The 19,740-nt window shown below is 42.0% G+C and overlaps 2 protein-coding genes across 6 annotated transcripts in view; both read right to left on the reverse strand.

Moving 5' to 3' along the window:
* Positions 1 to 6,571, reverse strand: part of STK31 (serine/threonine kinase 31) — a 33,587-nt gene extending 27,016 nt beyond the window's left edge. The window contains exons 1-7 of one of the 3 annotated variants that reach the window (XM_031590115.2): positions 6,142 to 6,571; positions 5,960 to 6,044; positions 5,292 to 5,344; positions 3,771 to 3,869; positions 2,766 to 2,840; positions 1,839 to 1,997; positions 461 to 813 (exon numbers count right to left, since the gene is read on the reverse strand). In XM_031590115.2, the coding sequence (XP_031445975.2) occupies positions 461 to 813; positions 1,839 to 1,997; positions 2,766 to 2,840; positions 3,771 to 3,869; positions 5,292 to 5,344; positions 5,960 to 6,011 (791 nt within the window). In that variant the 5' untranslated portion in view covers positions 6,012 to 6,044; positions 6,142 to 6,571. The remainder of the gene's footprint in view (positions 1 to 460; positions 814 to 1,838; positions 1,998 to 2,765; positions 2,841 to 3,770; positions 3,870 to 5,291; positions 5,345 to 5,959; positions 6,045 to 6,141) is intronic. The other 2 variants (XM_031590112.2, XM_031590116.2) reach the window with 2 other exon arrangements.
* A 3,242-nt stretch (positions 6,572 to 9,813) lies between these two features.
* Positions 9,814 to 16,333, reverse strand: FAM221A (family with sequence similarity 221 member A). 3 transcript variants are annotated; one of them, XM_031590110.2, is made up of 7 exons: positions 16,228 to 16,333; positions 14,808 to 14,981; positions 14,107 to 14,297; positions 12,719 to 12,925; positions 11,849 to 11,959; positions 11,257 to 11,345; positions 9,814 to 9,913 (listed from the first exon to the last, which is right to left on the reverse strand). In XM_031590110.2, exons 1-7 carry the CDS (start codon positions 16,281 to 16,283, stop codon positions 9,851 to 9,853), a joined length of 891 nt encoding a protein of 296 aa, XP_031445970.2. In that variant the 5' UTR covers positions 16,284 to 16,333; the 3' UTR covers positions 9,814 to 9,850. The 3 variants fall into 3 exon arrangements, with proteins under 3 accessions (XP_031445970.2, XP_031445969.2, XP_031445971.2); XM_031590109.2 differs by lacking the exon at positions 16,228 to 16,333 and adding an exon at positions 15,502 to 16,198; XM_031590111.2 differs by lacking the exons at positions 14,808 to 14,981; positions 16,228 to 16,333 and adding an exon at positions 15,502 to 16,204.
* Positions 16,334 to 19,740: the final 3,407 nt, after the last annotated feature.

Consider the following 19,740-nt stretch of genomic DNA (forward strand, 5'->3'; position numbering starts at 1 on the left):
CAATCACGCAGATGTGTAAAAGAACATTATTGACTGTCAGTGCTCAAAGAACATCACTGACTGTCAGAACCTCAAAGAGGAGCAATACCTGCAACCGTCACTTCCACCTATGGTTCACTGCTTAACAGATGCTACACTTCCTACTTTTTCAGAAGTGTCACATTAAGACAAACAAAATTCTCTTTGGAAAGCAAATGAAGAACAACGTGCAACAACAGTAATGACTAAGTTTTGGACAGGTTACTGTCCTAACTCCCATCACCACAGCACGCCACACACATGCTTTTGTATCTACTCTCCTTCCATGCAGTACCAGCGTTATTGGATGCTGGGAAGACAGGAAAAGAACTTTTCATCTTAGATAATCATTTACCCCACCACCTTCTCATACAAAGTCATCCCAGCAACTACACCGACCACACACTTACACAAACCTTTCCCTTATATCCCATTGCCTTACTTTGTAAGAATCACACGGTTTCCAGCAAAAACCTGATTCCTAGCACTGGCAGCGACAGGGTCCAAGACTGTTCTGGGACGGTTGCACAGCACGTGACCAGGCCTGTTCACCCACAGAGGAGCAGGAGCTTTCATCTTCTTACGCTGGTTTTGCATGGCATCTTCTCTCTTTTCCACATCTTCAGTGCTTCCTGGAGATCTGCACTTTTCAGCAAACCCCGCCTTGGCCACCTCTTCTCCAATGTCTACTTTTTCACATTCTGCCTGGACAAGAATGATATCATCCTTCTGCCTGGCCTTCTGCCGTACTTTTATTGCTTTTTCAAAAACTAGGCTACCCAAGAACGTCTTCCCCTGTGAAGTAAAATATACTGATGTTGTGTACTGGTCATTTTGAAAACTCACAACTCAATTTAGACAACTTTCTGCTATGAAACCAAAACAAAACAGAATTCAAGACCAAAACCCAAAGAGCAACACAGATAAAGCTTCATATGTTCGACAGTTATTTTGAAACAATAGTGCATCTGTGCAACTCTGCCTGTACCTGATCTAATCTCTGTTAACACCAGACTGGACATCAACACCAAATTTCTCCCTCGTTATTTAACTTTGAAGAATTTGGTATCATTTATAAATACTAAGTCCAGAATGCAATCAACTAACAGTTTTTATTTTTGTTCAGCCACATCTGAACATAAGTTGCTGCCACTTAAAATTAAGACTGGAAGAGACTGGAGGAAGGAAAGAGGTATCATTTCAACATACAGCAAGCAAAGAAAGCTCTACCACAAGCAATACAAAATGATGGAAAAAACAAGCAAACAAAAACCAAACAGAAATCATAACAGATTTTCATGTCTTCATCACATTAAGCAATGTGAATAGGAGCACAGAGAAGAGACTCTATACACAAGGGGCCTCAGTATCTCCTCTGAATGGCACAGAGCTACACGGCAAGCAAGACAGCCACTCCCTGTTCAGCTCCTCTGGCAACTGCTGCTCTCAAGGCAGCTGAGAGTGGCAGAGCATAATTTTAAGAGTGCAGAACTGGTGGTGTCCACAAGAAGATCACTTCTCAAAACTAGATCGAGCGGTGCCACTCAGAACAGCTCTGAGCTGTTATCGGTCTTGTTGGCAGCAGCTGCTGAGTACGCAGAACTGCAGGAGTGTACTCTAAAATCATTCCCCCCAGCACACCGTGAACCAAACCATTTTAGCTTCTGGAGTACATTCAGGGCAAGCAATCAGTGCTTCTCAGCACGTCCTGCTATCACAGCTGAACGCTCAGCTCATCGAAAACTCCTCAAGACACTACATAGACATTTGGCACCATCTGTTGCAGGCACATCATAAGTGCTTCAAAATCTGCCACTCACCTGGTCAAACATGTTTAAGTTCTGATCAGCTGGTAACTGCAGTCCCCAGAGCCTGTACTTCTTGGCAACGCTTGGATATTGCAAGTTTTCAGGAATTTCAACTATTTCTGATCTATTTATAACCTCAGAATTTCCATAGTCAATGTATAATACCTGACACTGTAACAATGATATAAAATATAATTAAGCAGAAGTTATGTGAACCTCCTACCAAAATGTGCACTGAAAGGAACTACAGTACAAGCATTTTAACAGATGTGTGTGACACAGTACTGTGTCTGAGACAGAAAATCAGACCCTCCCATACTAAGTCTAACACACCCTTCAAAGAAAGTCACAGAGTTAAAGAACTGACACACTCACACTTGTGTAAAAACTGAGAAAACTTTGAGTACCACAACATATTTATTGGTTATATTCTTTTCCCTCTCCCAAGAACTGCAATTTGGAAGTAATACAGAAGACTTCCTTCCGTAGGCAGATACACAATCTAAGGTGTTCAGAAATCACGATTTTAAACAGGATCTACAAGGCTTCTGTGTCAGCCACCCAAAGCGAAGAACAACCCCTTCGGTGCAATTGGATCAGTGCTAACACATCACACAACAGCTACTGTTTTCACCTCTCAGCAGCTTGAAATTAAATTGCATCATTTAACAACATTAACTACCACTTGTGATTTTATTTTTTTTTCCAAGACATTGCAACAGCACTTTGCAAGTATGGCATGTCTTGTCAGTCTTCTCATCAGCAACATTCAAAATTACAGGTTGCTTGGATTTGTGTCACACATCCATATTCAGTGGTTTTTATATTTATTCAGACAAGAAGGTTAGAAGAAGGAGGGAGGAGTTGTGTTTATTTCCCACAGGAGCATAGAAAAGCTGACAAATGCATAAAAACTGGAAAAAAAAAAATTGTTCCTGCCTTTTCACTGTTGATCATACGCTGCACCATACATCTGTACCAACATCTATCTTCAGAGAAACAGCCACCATAAATCTGAAAATTAGAAAAAAAGCCAAGAACAGCAATCTGAAAATACAAGCATAGATCAAAATAATATTCATAATACATTGCAAATCTCATTTTCACTCTGCTAGAATGATCTCAACTGCACTATGAAAACAAAGTGATGCATTTGATGACCCATCTCTCATAACAACATATGCTAGATGCTTCAAAAACTATAAACCTCTACTCCACAAACAATAGCTCAAAGAAAATCTTACAACTATAAAAACTAACGTTTTACACAGCAGGTTCATATGTTTTTTTCCTACAAATGTGTTGCTACAGCATTTTATTGGCACTGACAGCTTACTGAACTGAACAAAGGAACAGTCACACCACAGTGTGCTGAGTTTGCTGTCAATGTGCTTTCTTCAAGAGGAATGCAGAAGTCCATTCACCTGCACGAAAGGAACAGCTCAGAGATAAACTGTTTTATTAAATCTTCTTCTGCAGTAAGCCACCAGCAGTTCACACAAACACAGAAGTTGCTACCACTCTTTATAGGCTAAAGTTGCATAAAACTGCAACTAAACGTATTCTTGTTATCTTAACATCACTTTGTATAGCCTACTAAGCACTACAGATTTTCATCCCATCTTCCACACTTTGAGAGGAAGCAGAAAAGCTTTTTCTCTAGAAAAGCACAGCTCTGTAGTTACAAACCATAATTTTATATCGATGTATATATGCATACATACATGGTTGCATAATTTAATGAAGGTCTGAAGTGAAGAAAGAAAAAATCCGCACACAACGACTAAGCATTTTCGTTAAGGTCAACAGCAGTTCTTAAATAGATTCGGAAAGCACAGACCCACAACATAAAGACTAATAAGACAGCAAAGAAAATGGCTGCATTCAATTAAAGCTTTTACATCCAAGGGAAAAACAAATTTTATATGTGCTTAAGCTACGTACCTTATTAAAATCAAGCTTGCCAAATGCTGCTTGAGCCCGAGGACAAGCTTCTGCCAGAGCACAACTTAATTTCAAGAGGTCGTTACAGCTACTGATATTCTAGGTGTGGATAGAGGGCACGAGTTACTGTCATTTTTAATAGCTGTCTGATGCTTACAAAAATGAAGTCAGAACAGTTGCACAGCCACTGAAGTAAGTAATGTCCCACCTTAAAGTTTAGAACCTCGTGGTTTTAGTTGTACTTGTAAGCCTGCTCTCATCTTTCAAAACTTCATGGAGAGGCAGATAAACGTATCCCAAATAAACAGTCCACAAAGAGCATTTGTAACCATCTAATTACCAGATTCTGCAAGAAATACACAGATCCCTGTATCAATTCCACCTCACAAACTTTTGTACGTGTTCAGCGTCCTTTGTATCTCTCTCCATAAACCCAAGAGACAACAGCTCTAGCATACCCCTCATCTCCTTACTTTGAAGGTTTAGGTTTTGGTTTAGCTAAGCAAAACAGATACTTTCTAGTTACAGCTTCATTATGTGAACCACTGAGAGGCTGGGTCAGATCCAGTAGCATGGTATATATTCAATGTCAATTTTACATCTAATCAAAGCACAACATTCAGAGCTCTAAAAGAAAACATCAGTGCAGCCAAACATTCTGTCATCCTCAGAAGTACACTCCTACCTTCTGTACCTTATGATATGAAATAAGATACTGTAACCAAGACTCAGAACAGGGTAAGAATGCAAAGGAGAATGAACTATTACATCTACTTTTATTTTAAAAGAGAAAGCTGTTACAAAAGCAGTACAAGGAAAGCTTGCTCTCTCCCCCCTAGCTCTTATTAACATGACCAGTGCCTGCTGTACCCATGGGGCTCGCAGTGAGGTAGATGCCGACTAACACACACTCCATCAGTCAATAAGACCACGTAAACCCAGAGCCACCTGGTTTTCTCTTCTCCCTTCTGCACCCATTAATGAAAGCTGCTGCTTTTCATCTCGCTCACACCTCCGTCTTGCCCACATAGCCCACAATGGAAGTGACCTGATGCCTGTTCAGTTCAGCTGAAATGGGCCCCACAGAGCAGAAGACACTCACCCACCCCCCAGCTGCCTCCTGGGGTACTCCCATTTCCTGTCACAGTATTTTGCAGGTAATATCAAAAACATATTATTTTCTTTTACCAAATGACTACCAAATATTTGTGGAACAAACTGCCCAGAGAGGTGGTAGAGTCACCATCCCTGGAGGTGTTCAAGAAATGCATACATGTGGCACTAAGAGACACGGGTTAGCAGACATGGTGGTGATGGGCTGATGGCTGGAGTTGATCTTAGTGGTTTCTTCCAACCACAGCGATTCTATGAAAACCTGGCTACAGTTCAAACAGACGGACAGACATTTATTTTTGACTTTTTAAGAAAGTGACTGATTTCAGTTTTAAATGATACAGCACTTGTATCATTTGCACTTGTAGCATTCCAAGATCTAAATGAACCTTCTTTTTTTAAGCTCACCTGTGCCCAAAATGTTATGGCATCTTCAACGTGACAGCCCACAACATCCTCAGCTTGAAGGAGGAAGAAAAAAAAAAAAGTAATGAAACATTAAGTTTGTGGTGGTTTAACCCAGCAGCAGCTGAGCACCACACAGCCCTTTGTTCACTGCCCACCTCCCAGCGGGGTGGGGAAGAGAACTGGGAAAGAAAAAAAAAAAGTCATTGGTTGAGATAAAAAAACTAAGGCAGAGGCAAAAAAGATAGTAGTTATGATATTAATACGTAAACATACCAAACAAGCAGTACACAAAGCAATTGCTCACCACCTACCAACCAATGCCCAGGCAGCCCCCACGCAAGCGACTCTTCAGTTCTACAGTTTTCTCACACACTGCCCCAGGGCAGGGAATACCGCTTCGACCAGCTTAGGTCAGCTGCTGCGGTTCTGCTCCCTCCCACCCCTGCTGACAGGACAGCAGTAGAAGCAGAGAAACCGGCAGGTCTGTGGCTCCGCGCAGCGCTGCTCAGCGATAGCCCAACATCGCCGCGTTACCAACGCTGTGTCACAACACGGCATCACACCAGACACTGTGAAGCAAAACTCCATCCCGTGCAAAACCAGGCTAACTCTATTCTCAAGCGTACGATCGCATCGTTTGAAGAAAAAGAAGAAAAACCTCACATCACCTTTTCCGTTCTCCGTGCCTTCGTCCATGCAAACACCCGTGACAGAACTCATGACTGCCCCTGAAACACCACAGACTCCCTTCAGCTGAAACAAAACGGCAGCATCACCCATACGGCCGTAAGACCTCTCACGCTAAAAGCAAGATCTCCACCCTTCGGCCCCCTCTCTGCTCTCTCCTTACCCACAAATCAGAGCCCGCTGAAGGAGCCCAAAGCGCGTTTAACCACCAGGAGCCCCCACCGCGTGGCGCCGCCACCGCACAGCCGCCGGTCGCACGCGCTGCCGCCTTCGGTGCAGTTTCCCGCCGCTGGCCCTGCGCGTGCGCACACCGCCCCGGGGCCGCAAGGCGTGGGAGGGGGCGGCTGAGGGAGCGGGGCCTTGGGGGAGGGCGGCGAGGGCAGGGCGCGATTATCGCTTCGTTTTGGAGCGGCAGCAGGCTTCTGCTTTCGTTAGAATCCTAGAATAGAATCATTAAGTTTGGGAAAGACCTCTGAGATCATCCAGCCCGACCACCAGCCCATTCCCACGGTGCCCACCGGCCACGTCCCTCAGTGCCATACGCGCACTGTTCTTTAACGCCTGTGGGGGCGGTGAGCCCGCCGCTCCCCTGGGCAGCGCGATCAGTGCGTTACAGAGACCTGTCAGCGAGCCGTTTAATATGCACGACGTGCTTGAAAGACTCTGACAACTTGCAAAAGTAATTCTGCACTGATTGCACCATTCTGCACCATTGCTGGCTGTGAATTCGCACAGTTCCCTTCCTCCCAACCTGAGAAAGACACACATTTTATATTTAGCATCAGAGAAGCAGAGACTCAGAAGGAACCCCTTCTCCTTCCCTTATCACTGGCTAGTCTTTAGCGTCATGAAAATTGCACCTCAGTTTTTCCATTGGAAGATGAAAACCAGTGAAAAAAATTATCTTCTACTCTGAGCATTGTAATAATGGCAAATACTCGTTTGAAAGCCAATTATTCTAAACACGAAAAGTGGCTAAGTGCTACCTCAGAGCTATGCAATTACATTTTAGCAGGTTAGAGCACTCTATTATGACAAATCCCCATATCTCTTGTGCCCGATTCCTTGGATCAGAGTCAGGAGTAGTTAATGTGTGCAGCTGAATGCGAGATAGATGCACACAGATAAATCATAAAGTGATAACTTATCTGCCCTCCAACATTCCGTTCAAAGTCCAGGACCTCTCTCAGGAAACAAGGCATCAACAAGTGCACATGAAACTGAGCTCTTTAATGACCACTGTCAGTGGCAAACACTTTGGCATCTGATCTCTTCTTTTACCTTTAACAAAAATCTTTTTTTTTTTTTATAGAAGTACAAAAATTATCTGTTTCGTTGGGGTTTTTTTTTAGGATAATTTCTGATTAGTTACTTTGAGAGTCATTCTGATCTGCAGATTTCACACAAGACATGACAGCAGTCTCCAGTTTTCACAGCCAGCAACATTATAAAATATATTTCACTTATTTTTTCATGTAAGGATACTAAAAATTCTGCAAGATGTTCTACAGTGTAGTACCAAGAAGTCAAAAGTATGCCTTGTAGCAACAAACCAACTTTCTTTTACTTGAAAGCCATCAACACTGGTGAAAAGAGGCCAGAACTCCTACACAATATCTAATGCAGTTGATATTTTTAAAATCCTACTATTTTCCAACTATAAAGTATCAATTACATGTAATGACTTTTTAGTGTCATTATACTGGAAATTTTAAATGTGTTTAAGCGTGGAACAAAATTTTAACAGATTGACTAGGATAAAAAAGAGTTAATGATGTGTGAAGTTCAGTAAAACTGGATTTGGACAAATCAAGCAATTGGCAAGTATTTTTAACTTAAATCTTTTCCTTTTTCCTTCCCTCTTCTTCCCTCTTCCCTCTTCCCTCTTCCCTTCCCTTCCCTTTCCTTCCCTTCCCTTTCCCTTCACTCCATTCCCCTCCCATCCCTTTCTCTTTCCCCTTCCCTTTCCCCTTCCCCTCCCTTTTCCTCTTCCTCTGCCCTTTCCCTTTCCCTTTCTCTTTCCCTCTTCCAATGAAGAAATGAAACTATTAAAACCTCTCCCTGTAAAGTATATTGTTGTGATACACCTCATCTTTGAAATGTACACAAACATTTCTGGAACTGTGTTCTCCAATGGCTATAGGAATAAATAGAAGACTATTGGAATACATTTCTCACTTTACTTTGTAGTAATCTCTTGGAGAACAGAAATCAAATTATTTTTTTCTATATATTTGCCATTTTTTAAAAATGTTGTCTATGTGGGTTTTTTTTCCTTGTAATTCTACTGTGAAACCACCCAAGTAGAGGTACTATAGAAATGATTGCTCATAAGGACCAGAAGAGGGAGCTCAAATCAGTGTTTTTATTTATTAAGATAAAACCATATGAAACAGTATAGAAATTAAAGGTAAAGATATGTTTTAAACATTCAGTATACACTTCAATATATAATGCATTTAAACTAAGGTAATAGATAGCAACACAACACACAGTTAAGGTGAACAGTCACTGCTCCTGCTTGAATTTGGGTAATCAAGCCTTTATTCTGTTTGCACTCAGATCCAGCCACCTCCATCAGTCACTGTATGACTCACACACACTCCCAAGAGCCTTCCTTCTTTTTTTGAAGAAAAGAGGAAGTCATCCAAATGCATTCCACCTCACCTCATTTCCTCTGCCAGTATGGCACACGTTCAGGCACCACATCCAGCTCTCTGATGAGAATCAAAGCTTTTAAAGCTTCTCCCAGCTCTTGCTATAAAGTCTTAGCAGACACATACCACCTGAAAAACTTCAGTCCAAGAGTCATGTTCAAGAGCTCTTAAGGACGAACAACCTTACATCTCTGTTTTCAGGCGAGCCTACAAAGTTAACTCAGGCACAGTTTTTGCCTCCAAATTCCAACCATCCTGCAGCCTCAGCCAGGTATTCAGCATCACGCTACTTAACAGACCTAAAGCACCACACAGCATTACCAAATCTAAGTTTTCACACAAATGTCCACAACCTTTAGTACAATATATGCTACCACAGCTGCATACAGACAAAACAAATGGACATCTCCCATCTTCAAGGACTCTTGCATTAGACATGATGAAAGAGAACCTGTTGGATAAAGAACTTTATATCAAGCAATATAATTACTTATGTGCAATAAATAGCATATCCATTTCCACTTTATGTTGTCAAAAGTTCAGTCTAACAGTCACTGCTATGCAGACAGCAGGATCCCTTCAGCTAGCTAGTAAGAATGGGTAGAAATGAGGTTTGTGAGCACATGGAACTTCACACGTAACAAATATACATTGGAAGAACAGAGCCTAGAGAAGTGTGAGAAACAAAAGGTATGCCTCAATTTTATGCAAAGGAGACGAAACCAACAGAAATAAAAATGATGTAATGATTAAAATGTTACCATTAATAAAACAAACACTACCAAGTACAAATCCATGAACAAGGTAAGTCCTAGCAATTCTATAAATAAAATGTATCATAAAAGCCTAAGAACAGGATGTATAATACTTCCCTCGCCCAGCTGCAATGTAATACGTTAAAACAGGCTTATTCTCTCAGACCTTAAGTAACAGTTCTGTAAATCTCTAAATATGATTTTCCATACTTATATAACTTTATATACTTATATAACAATTCTAGCAACTAGAAACACTTGGATTAAAGTACCAAGTTTATTACAAGATAATTAAAAATTAGTTTTGGTAAAAGAACAGAACTGAATAAAGAAGGAAAGAAAGAAGTAAACAAATAGGTACAGTGACAAAATATTCTTCAATACACAATTAATATGTAATTAACATGTAATCAACAAGTAATAAATGATTAACCATGTAGTTAATATTTATTCATTAAACTCATGGCTTCTTTGTTGGCACCAGACTTTTCTCTTTTCTTTTAGCAGTCTTCTCCTTTTTCAGCTGTTAGAAAGAAAGTCACAACAGTGATTCAAGAGTTAATTTGCAAGTAGGTTAATAATGCAATATTGAGCCTCTACAACCAGTCACAAATTTAGCAGCAATTTATGGGACAGAGAGATGTAGAGATTATTCTTAGTTCAACCCAGAAGTGCTCACTTTTGAATCAAGTAAGAAAGGAGTGCTTTCATAGCTCTGCAGCTCCTCTGCTATTCAAGCCAGGACTGCCTTTATTTCTGATAATGGCAATGTAGGTATTCCCTCAAGGCCAAAGTTCCTCAATTCATGGATTAATCTTAATCTCAATGAAAATTAAAGGAGTTTTATTACAGCAGTGTAACAGACACAGAACAACCACCATGCACAAAATCACAATGAAATTTTGTTGCTGAAATAGATGTTAAACCTGCATCTCAACACCTTGCTCAGCACAAGGTCACCTCTTCTCAGCAGGTTTTTCCACATAGTAGGCTCTCAGAGCATGGTATGATCTGCCAACATGCCTATTTTAACTCATCCATTCTGTAGTAAGACTTATTAATTAGTCCAAACAAATATAACCGTTGGTTTCAGAAGCAACAATTTTCCTTGTGTATTATTATAAAAGTGATAAAAGATATAAAAGTGACTGAAATCATAAAATAAAGTGATAAAGTATAAAGCGAATGAAATCCTATTTAGAGCAATTATACAAAAGGGATATGTAGCTATCAGAAATGCAGGGAGAAAGAAAACAATATTTTTAACATGTTTTTTTTTTTTCCCTGTGTAACACTAAAAATAAGCAAAGGATGTATAGAAGCAAACTGACTGTTAAGTATTCCTGTAGATGTCTACACATCTACACAGGAACTCATTTTAAAACATCTTTCCTTATTTGGAGTTGTGAGGTCTATAACTGAAATCCCTCCTAACTTTTGCAGAGAAAAGAAAATCTTGGCGTGGATAAGAGACTTAGCAATTTGAATGTTATGATAACATTTTCTCCTATAAATTGATCCCATATTTGCAACATTTGACCACATTTTGTAATGATTTCCAAAATAAAGAAAATGATTTAAAGTTTCACAAAGCTCCAACAGTTTTCTTGTTGCAAGAAGCAAGTGTAACAGTTAAGCTTTTAGGAGTTTTTTTAGTGTAATGAAGAGTTAATACAATAAAAATCCATTTGTTTAAGGTAAATACCATCCAGACATGCCTGACCACTACCATCTTGCAATAGCACATAAATGTATTTCAAACCTTATCTTAATATATTTATATGCCACTTAAATTAGATGTTTAACTTTCTTAACCATCACTTTGTGAGAATATATTTAAATTAAGCAGTAAATACAATAACTTGCCCGCTCCTGATAACGTTTTTCAAAATAAGCCATGTCATCTTCTTCTGAACGCCTTTCATGAGAAACTTGTGCTGTGGCACTAGAACCACCTACAGAGAAAAAAAAACAACAAACAAACAAACAAACAAACAAACAAAAACCAAGAAAACATTTTTATTAATGATACTCTCTATTCCACAGTACTGGCAAAACTAGTTTAAAAATGAGATGTAGTATGGATGTAATAAAACACCTTTATATGCAAGTAACAAACCCCAGAAGTTGAACTAATGAGTATTCCTTTTAGTCTAAGGCTAGCAGCTATGATAAACAGGAATTCAACAGTGATATTAATGGCTAAATAATTTTTCAAAAGAAGGGATCTAAATCAAGCGTAACTGATTCCTAATTCCATGCAGAAAAGACTTTCTGGCAGAAAGCATTCTTACTGGATTGAGCTAAACAACTGCACTAACTTCCAGATTAGTAGGCATCAAAACTTGTTTTAGTATTTAACTTTGATTTTTATTCCTAAACATGCTACAACTCATAAATAAATTAGATTTTATATGATATACTTATTGTAAGAAGTATTATTCTACTAATATACCACCTGCTATCTGTGAGAAGGTCTGAGCAGAGCTAGAAGGTCCCTGAAATGCCTTTAGAAAAGGATGATCCATGCTGGTTATAGGGGATTCTAACAGCTCAGCAGAAGGAGTCCCTGTTAAAAAAAAAGTTGAATGAAAACAAAAATTCACTTTGCAAGATGCATTAAAAACATAGATGCTGGTGTCAAAACAAAGGTACAGATTCATACAAACAACACCGTGCAGAAAAATGTTGAAGAGGGGGGCTTCAAAAGAAATGAAAGTCTTCAGTTCTTTAGTTAATACAGCTACAGTATAGCTTCTAAACCACAACAAACCCAGGAAAGAAGATCAGAATATGAAAAAGAAGCAGAGTGCGTGGAAGTAATAAATAAAACAGTATTTCAGGATAGAATGTGTCCATTACTATATGACACAAAACCTGAGAGCACAGAGGTTTCTAAGTCCAGATGTTTTGTGTGTGTGTGTGTATGCAAAACAGACACTGATCTATGAGGGTGGGTTTTTTTATTCTAGAATAATATAAAAAAGGAAAATCTGGGCAGAGTTATGCTAAAGGTTTAACAAAATGAAAATGAGAAAAAAAAGAGACGTTGCAGAATTATCTTTAAAATACATACAATGCAGCTAGAAGCTACTGTGCTGAACACTGAAATTACTGACAGAACATCGTTTTGATCATCTCACTACAGGAAGTTGAACAGGACAGTGGTCTCCTCACACATAAGAACTGCTGAAAAAAAATCTGTCTTTAAGTCCTACTCCTTTTGATCCAGTTCACCTTCAGATTCTGAAAGTCTCTGTTGAATGACTACTTCACAAAAATACCCAGTTGGAGCACTCAGATTTCATCGTAGGTCAGCTGCACTCACCTATTCCGCTGTCATCAAGTCTCATGTAGCCTTCTGCCAGTGAACTGAACCCAGTCAGTCCTCCCATAGCAGCATAGGGAACATCCTGCCCCACTGGCCTTCCCTGAGCTAACCGCTCTTGTTTGGTTTCCACTACTGTTTCATGCGCATATGTTGGCTGACCACATCCACAGGTAAAGCAACTGTGAAATCCTGAACATGTGGAGCCTAATTTACAAATAAATAGATGTTATGAGTGAGATGATAATGGAATTTATGCCTCACAGCAGACAAAACGCCATTTCTCCAAACTGATCTTGTAAAAAACTAGAGTTTCTTCACTGCAAAAGCATCCAGCCACATTTTCTATAGGGAAGTTTGCACATAATTTGGTCTTTGCTAAAGCATTTCAGCCTCATTTCATCACAATATGAAAGATATAGGGCAGAGGTGTATTTGCCCTAAGTAAAGCTCAGACCAAACATCATAAAGCCTTGCTGGAGAGAGATCTGGACAAGACCTACAAATGTTTCATTATTCTTTTAGGACTGCATTACAAACCTATTTATGACCTGCCCCTAACTAATCTCAGTTACAGGTCATTTCGTAGAGCATTCTTAGGATTGTGAAAGGCTTGCTTACTTCATTTTGGGCACTCTTCGGTCATAGAGTTCTTACTCTGTATTTTCATACAAAATATTGTATGTACCATACATTAAGTACTTTTTTTAAATTTTAATATTACATCTAATTTATCTACCATGTTTGACAGCTGGGCTAGAGCAGCACTAGTACAATAAAACAACACTGAAGCAAGTCTTAGCCCTCCTCTGTGCGATCTCTGAGGCTCTCAGAAGTGCCTGCTCTTTTTGAGAAACCCAAGAAAAAGTGTAGAATATAAATGATTATTTAAAACCTTTTGTTCTAAGGTTCCACTTTGAACCATTCAGTTGCACGTTTAGGTCTCACGCGTTACTCAGAGCAAACGCTTGAAAGGCTGTCACATAAATATTTTATGTTAATCCTGTGGGATGTGATTCTCACCTCATTCAGCAAAAGGTGATTATGATTTTTACTGTACATATTAAATAGATTTCAAGAAAGAAATTCACTAATATTATAGAAATCTAAGAAAAAATCTTCAGCTTATACAAGTTGAAGCTCCAAAGAATTTTGCGCACTATTTAATTTCTATGGTTATTACTGCTGTTTCATTACAATAACCTCAATCAAGTGAAGCAAAAAGCTTCCCCTGAATGCTTTCCCAAACCTTTTGCATGGTATTTTGCTGCCATTTGCATTTCTGGACCTTCAGGAACTGCTTTGTTACAGTGTTAACAATGCTCTGGGCAGACACAGCTCCCAGTCAGTTGACAAGCGAAGGTTTCTGCAAGCTGATGGTAACTTACACGAGTTGCAGGAATATCCAGGAGCTGCACTGTGCTGATCAGCAAAGTGTTTGCACCTACAGCGGATGGGCTGTGTGCCATTGAGAGGAACATAGTGGTAGGACTGGCATGGACAGTGGCTCACTCTGCACGGCATGCAGATGGGACGGTCTTTAGGAATCACTTCGTAGTCTGTTTTGTGTTGTTTATACCTGAAATGGGCAAAAATAACAGCTTTTATATCCTTGTTAGGTTACACGTGTGATAAAACTAGTCAGAAGACTTATAATTTAGCTTACAACCTCTGAGTTGAAGCATCTTTAATTATCTTAATTACTGTTAATTACTGATGTTTAATTAGATACTTAATATCAGGTATATTTACATCCATCTATTTTATAAATATTACAGATCATTATGTTTCATTTTGATAACAATGTCAAAACCACCATCTACAGATAACACCAGCACAATCAATCTGATCTACAATAACTTGTGCCTTGAAGCTGTATTTATTGATGGCTATAGAATTGTTCTGGCCTGCACAAAAGTTACTGGGATTTAGGTTTAAAAAAAAAAAATTCTTACAATTCAAAACCTAATAACCTAATTTTCCAAAACAGACCTTAAATTGCTTGTGCTGTATTTGGATCTAGAAAATTGTAAAATTCTTTGATGTAAAAAGAATACAAAGGTGCAGGAAAAAAAGTGAAGAACCCCACCGGTGAGTACAGAAGCACAGCGTCTCTGGTCCCACCAGCTTGCAGTCCATGCCTGTGGGGGATCTCCAGCTGACGTACAGCCGGTTCTGCAGCCGGATGGGCAGCACCTTTCTTTTGTACACCTCGTATTCCTCAGGGGTAAAAAGCTTTCCTCCGTCGTCATCACCTACAATTCTGTAAGCATGTCATAAAAAAGTCAAAAAGGAGAAAGTAGAAGGTTTCCCAATATATCAAACAACACATAACGGTATTTTTGCTGTAAAAGCAAAAAATTGTGTATTACTATTCTAGTAATATATTAGGTCTGTTCCAACAGTAATGCCTAGTATTTCGTTATACTGGCCCACAACGTCGGAGGCGGATGTTGGTGGTGTGGCAGCACAGATTGAGCCTTCCCACCAATATTCTGTTACGTGTCATTGCCTTGTGACAGATGGCAGCAGAGAGGCAGGCTGAAGAATGGCATCTGACATGGATGTATGTATGAAGCAAAGGTGTGCCACTCAGTTCCTCTATGAAGTAAAAACGGCACCCACTGACGTTCATCAATACATGCTGAATTTAATGGAGACCAAACAGTGGATGCGAGCACAGCGAGGTGATGGGTGGTGCGTTTCAGCAGTGGCAACTGTGAGAAGGTCCCATGGAACAAATATGAGGCTGAAGGTGACAGTTTCCTGGATCACATCATTACCTGTGATGAGATGCAGTATCACCACTACGAGCTAGAGACAGGACAGCAGGCCATGGAGTGGTGACATGTGAATTCCCCATCAAAGAAAATGTTCAAGATGCTGCTTTCAGCGGGTAAAGAGATGCGCACTGTCTTTTGGGACAAGAAAGGGGTGATTCTTCTGGATTTCCTGGAACTTGGACAAACCTTTAACTCTGACCTCTGACTGAGCTGGTCTCGAACTGCCAGTCAGGCCAGAGAAGACAGCCTTTCCTTTCTGACACCATAGTGCCAGGCCACACCGCATTTAGAACACTGTGGAGCACACTGCTGATCTTGGCCGGGCTCTCCTACCACACCCATCATGTAGTGCAGACTTGGTGCCGTCTGTTTGGGCCGATGAAAGATGGACTGCGTGGGCAACATCTTCCTAGCGGTGATGTTTGCCATAGTGGCTGTGAAGCAGTGGGTCACCTCCACTGGTGCAGATTCTTCTGAGTGCGGCATGCAAGCTCTCGTTCATCACGGGTGACAACACATAGCTGATGGTGGTGACCGCGCTGGAAAGCAGCGTCGTGTGGCTGAGAATTTGCTCTGTCAAATACCGTTATTGTGTGCACTGTATCTGCTGAAGTTTCCATGGAAATAAACGGGCGGCATTACTTTCGGTGCGATCTACCCGCGTTTCCCAGAACTCCCCTCCCCTCGGGATGCCCGTGCCGGGCCCGGCCCCGGCCCCGCTCTCACCGCCGGTACTCCGCGTACTCCTCCAAGGCCGCCGCGTCCGCCGGCAGCCGCTCCATTCCCTGACCGCCGGGCAGCGGCCGCCCCGCGAGCACCGCGCGCACCGCCGGGCAGCGGCCGCGCACCCCGAGCCTTGCAGGCGCGCACCGACCGCGCCGCGCGAGGAGCGGCTCCGTGCTGCACCCAGCCCTTGGCTGCCGCTGCCGGTACGGACCTGTTTGCTTCTCGTCCTGCTGCCGTGCGCTGTAAGCAAACAGAAGTCCTGGAAACGTTCTTTGTGAAATAAAGGCTAACGCAGCCCCGCGCGACTTGGCTTTCGCTCTTGTTCCTGCAGCACCACGGCAGCCGTCGGTGTTGTTCGGGGTAGTAGGGGTGGAAGCGGCCAAGAAGCGGATTTGTCACCCACCGTGCAGTAAGTCAGCTGTCACGTGCTCAGGACAGGCATAGCTTATGTTTTTGAGGTCTGTGCACCCAAACCATCCACGTACAAATCCTCGTCTTGAACTTTTTCTGCAATGGGGAATTCACATCGCTGCTCCATGGACTGCCGTTCTGACTCTGGCTCGTAGAGGTGACACCAGTTCTCATCACCGGCACCATCCACGGCATCACTGTTCAAACACCCGCTCTTTGGTCTCTACAAACATCCAGCAAATGTCAATGAATGTCAATGGGTGCCATTTTTTCCCACACGGAGGACCTCAGTGACAGCCCTTCGCTTCATCAACACTTCCATGTCAGATGCCAGCCTGTCAGATTGCTCCTCTGCTGCCATCTGTTACACAGCAATGAAATGTAGCAGGATATTGATGAGAAGGTTCAACCTGTGCTGCCATACCACCAACATCCACCTCTGACATCATGGGCCAACATAATGAAATCAAAGTTATTGCTTTCAGACCTGCCTTCATACACTGTATAATTCTTGATGCTGAAGATAACTATTATGACTCATCCCACAATGTACACATTTAACAAGGAGCCCACCTCCCCCTGGTCTCTCCCCACCCTCTGCCAGTCCTGAATATAATTTTGTACATCCTGAACCTAAAGGTTCCTCCAGGGATGAACTTAGACCTTATAGAGCATTTCATTCTGGTGAATGAAAGCATCTACACAGAATGTGAAGGATGTGACCCAGCAGCAGTATTTGTATACAGCTTCTTAGAGCATAGTCCCCATCATTGTGAAAGCATCCAGAGCTGCTGGTCCTAAAAATGCACTTGCTATTTACCCAGCACAGCTTGGAAGATCTATTTCATGTAGAACACCAAAGCTGCCTCCTGATATCATAAATGTTACCTCCAACTCATTCATATTCTTTGAAAGCACATCCTTTATGAAATAAATCATTCAAGACAAAAGGAGGCCAACTGAAGGAACAGCCTGTAGCCACAGGTGCTTCTGGCAGCCTGCAGTTCCCCCTCAGCTCCCAATGTGCCACAAGCAGCAGCACAACTCCTTCTGCCGTAGGCAGACCACAGTGCTTCTTTCTGATACTTACCGCATTATCTGTGAATTGACCACCTGATACAAACATAGGGACCCTTGCACTTCACACACAGTGACTGAATGTGAGAGCATGGGATGTAGTGTATTTTTCTGAACTGAACTTTAGGAAATTGATGTTTAAGTTGCACATCAGCATAAGCCATGAGCTCATACTCAGGCTGCCACAGCGAGATGCGAGAGGGAAAGCTTTTCCAAACAGCGAAGTGACAGATGCCTGTTGAGAAATTCATGGCTATTCAAAGAAATCTCTGGATTGCCTTGCACTGGGCAAACCATCAGCAAGGAAACAGAAGGTGAAGAGATTTCACAAGGACCGAGGTAGTGCTTTGCCAATGCTTCCCCCAGAGAGCTGAAACCACAGGGTCGCTGTCAGCTTTCCAGCAGGATCTGAGCAAGGTGACAGGGCATATGGTTGGGCTGTTAGCCCTGTGGCTACGCCCCATGTATAAGAAATTGCAGCAGAGCAGCCAGCACTGCAGCACGGATCTGCCCCTCTGAGCTCTGTACCCAGAACTTGTACATCTTAAAGGCAGAGATGATGTGGGAGCAAGTCATGGTAGCAGTCAGTGCTCCTGCGAAGCGGGAGCTAGATGAGGAAAACAGAATGTCAGGAACATCTCTCCAAGAAAAAAAGAATTCCTACAGTGACCAACATTTTGAAACAGACAGGGGAGAGAGAACTTGGAAAGCAGGAGGAAAAGCTCTGCAAACATGGAATTAGCACGTACTCAGGAACACAGCACTGTACAGGAGCTGCACTAAATCAGGAATGCCTCATCTGTACGCACATTTCACCAGTGCCAGCTCTGCCAATAAAGTGAGGAGTGAGCTCTGGCAAGCTTGGGTCACACAGAAGGAGCAGAATTCCAGTATCATACCTTCCTGTACCTCATCCAAGAAACTTTCATATAAAATGGTGCTCTTAAATAGTTTGGGTTCGGAATGCAGTGCCGTGTTTCTGAATAAGGCAGTCATTGGTGAGGGCTACAAACATTCATCTGTACCATACTTCAGCATCAAAATACCTACAAACAGTCAGTGTAAAGGTGTTGGGAATAAGAAAGCTTTTTGCGGGCCACCTGCCCCAGAACAACTAATCCTCCACCTTAAAAACCAAGGCTTTATTAACAGGTTTGATCCCAGCAAGTGATCTCTGTGACAAAGAGCCAATGTTCAGCTCAGCAGTGTCCCAGCGACTGTTTGGATCCAAATTTGTGCTCACCAGTTTCTTTGGGCACGGACATAAAGAGTCAGCAAAGAAATCCATTTCTAAAATTATAACATGGCTATTTCAAGCACCCAGTGCTCCTGTGTCATAGCAAAGGTACTGGAATACACTTTGGATTCAGAAAACCTTGCCTTGTCTCCCATTCCTTCTAAGAGATTGTCAGTGGACACAGAATCACAGAATCACAGAATGACCTGGGTTGGAGGGGACCTCAAGGATCATGTAGTTCCAACCCCCCTGCCTAGCAGGGCCACCAAACATACACCTTTACTAGATCAGGTTGCCCAGAGCCTCGTCCAACCTGGTCTTGAACACCTCCAAGGACGGGGCATCCACAACATCCCTGGGCAGCCTGTTCCAGGACCTAACCACCCTCCTAGTAAAAAACTTCCCCCTAACATCCAACCTAAATCTTCCCTCTTTTAACTTAAAACCATTTCCCCGTGTCCTGCTATTATCAGCCCTTATGAAGAGTTTACTCCCCTCCTGGGAGTAAGTTCCCTTCAGATATTGAAAGGCTGCAATGAGGTCGCCCCGCAACCTTCTCTTCTCCAGGCTGAACAAACCCAACTCCCTCAGCCTGTCCTCATAGGGGAGGTGCTCCAGCCCCCTGATCATCTTCGTGGCCCTCCTCTGGACCCTTTCCAAAATCTCCATGTCTTTTTTGTACTGAGGGCTCCACACCTGAACACAGTACTCCAGATGGGGCCTCACAAGAGCAGAGTAGAGAGGGACAATCACCTCCCTATCCCTGCTGACCACCCCTCTCCTGATGG

The sequence above is a fragment of the Phasianus colchicus genome, chromosome 6 (genome assembly GCF_987193195.1).
Source record: "Phasianus colchicus chromosome 6, bPhaCol1.hap1.1, whole genome shotgun sequence".
NCBI classification, from domain to species: domain Eukaryota; kingdom Metazoa; phylum Chordata; class Aves; order Galliformes; family Phasianidae; genus Phasianus; species Phasianus colchicus.

What these genes read in the sequence shown, in the direction of transcription:
- FAM221A (XM_031590109.2), bottom strand. Translation starts at nt 15,581, where the DNA reads ATGGGGAATTCACATGTCACCACTCCATGGCCTGCTGTCCTGTCTCTA. An exon ending in CTGTGCTTCTGTACTCACCG is followed by an intron (nt 14,298 to 14,807) that starts GTGGGGTTCTTC and finishes TGCCCATTTCAG; the next exon opens with GTATAAACAACACAAAACAG. An exon ending in GACCTTCTCACAGATAGCAG is followed by an intron (nt 11,346 to 11,848) that starts GTGGTATATTAG and finishes TTTTCTCTGTAG; the next exon opens with GTGGTTCTAGTGCCACAGCA.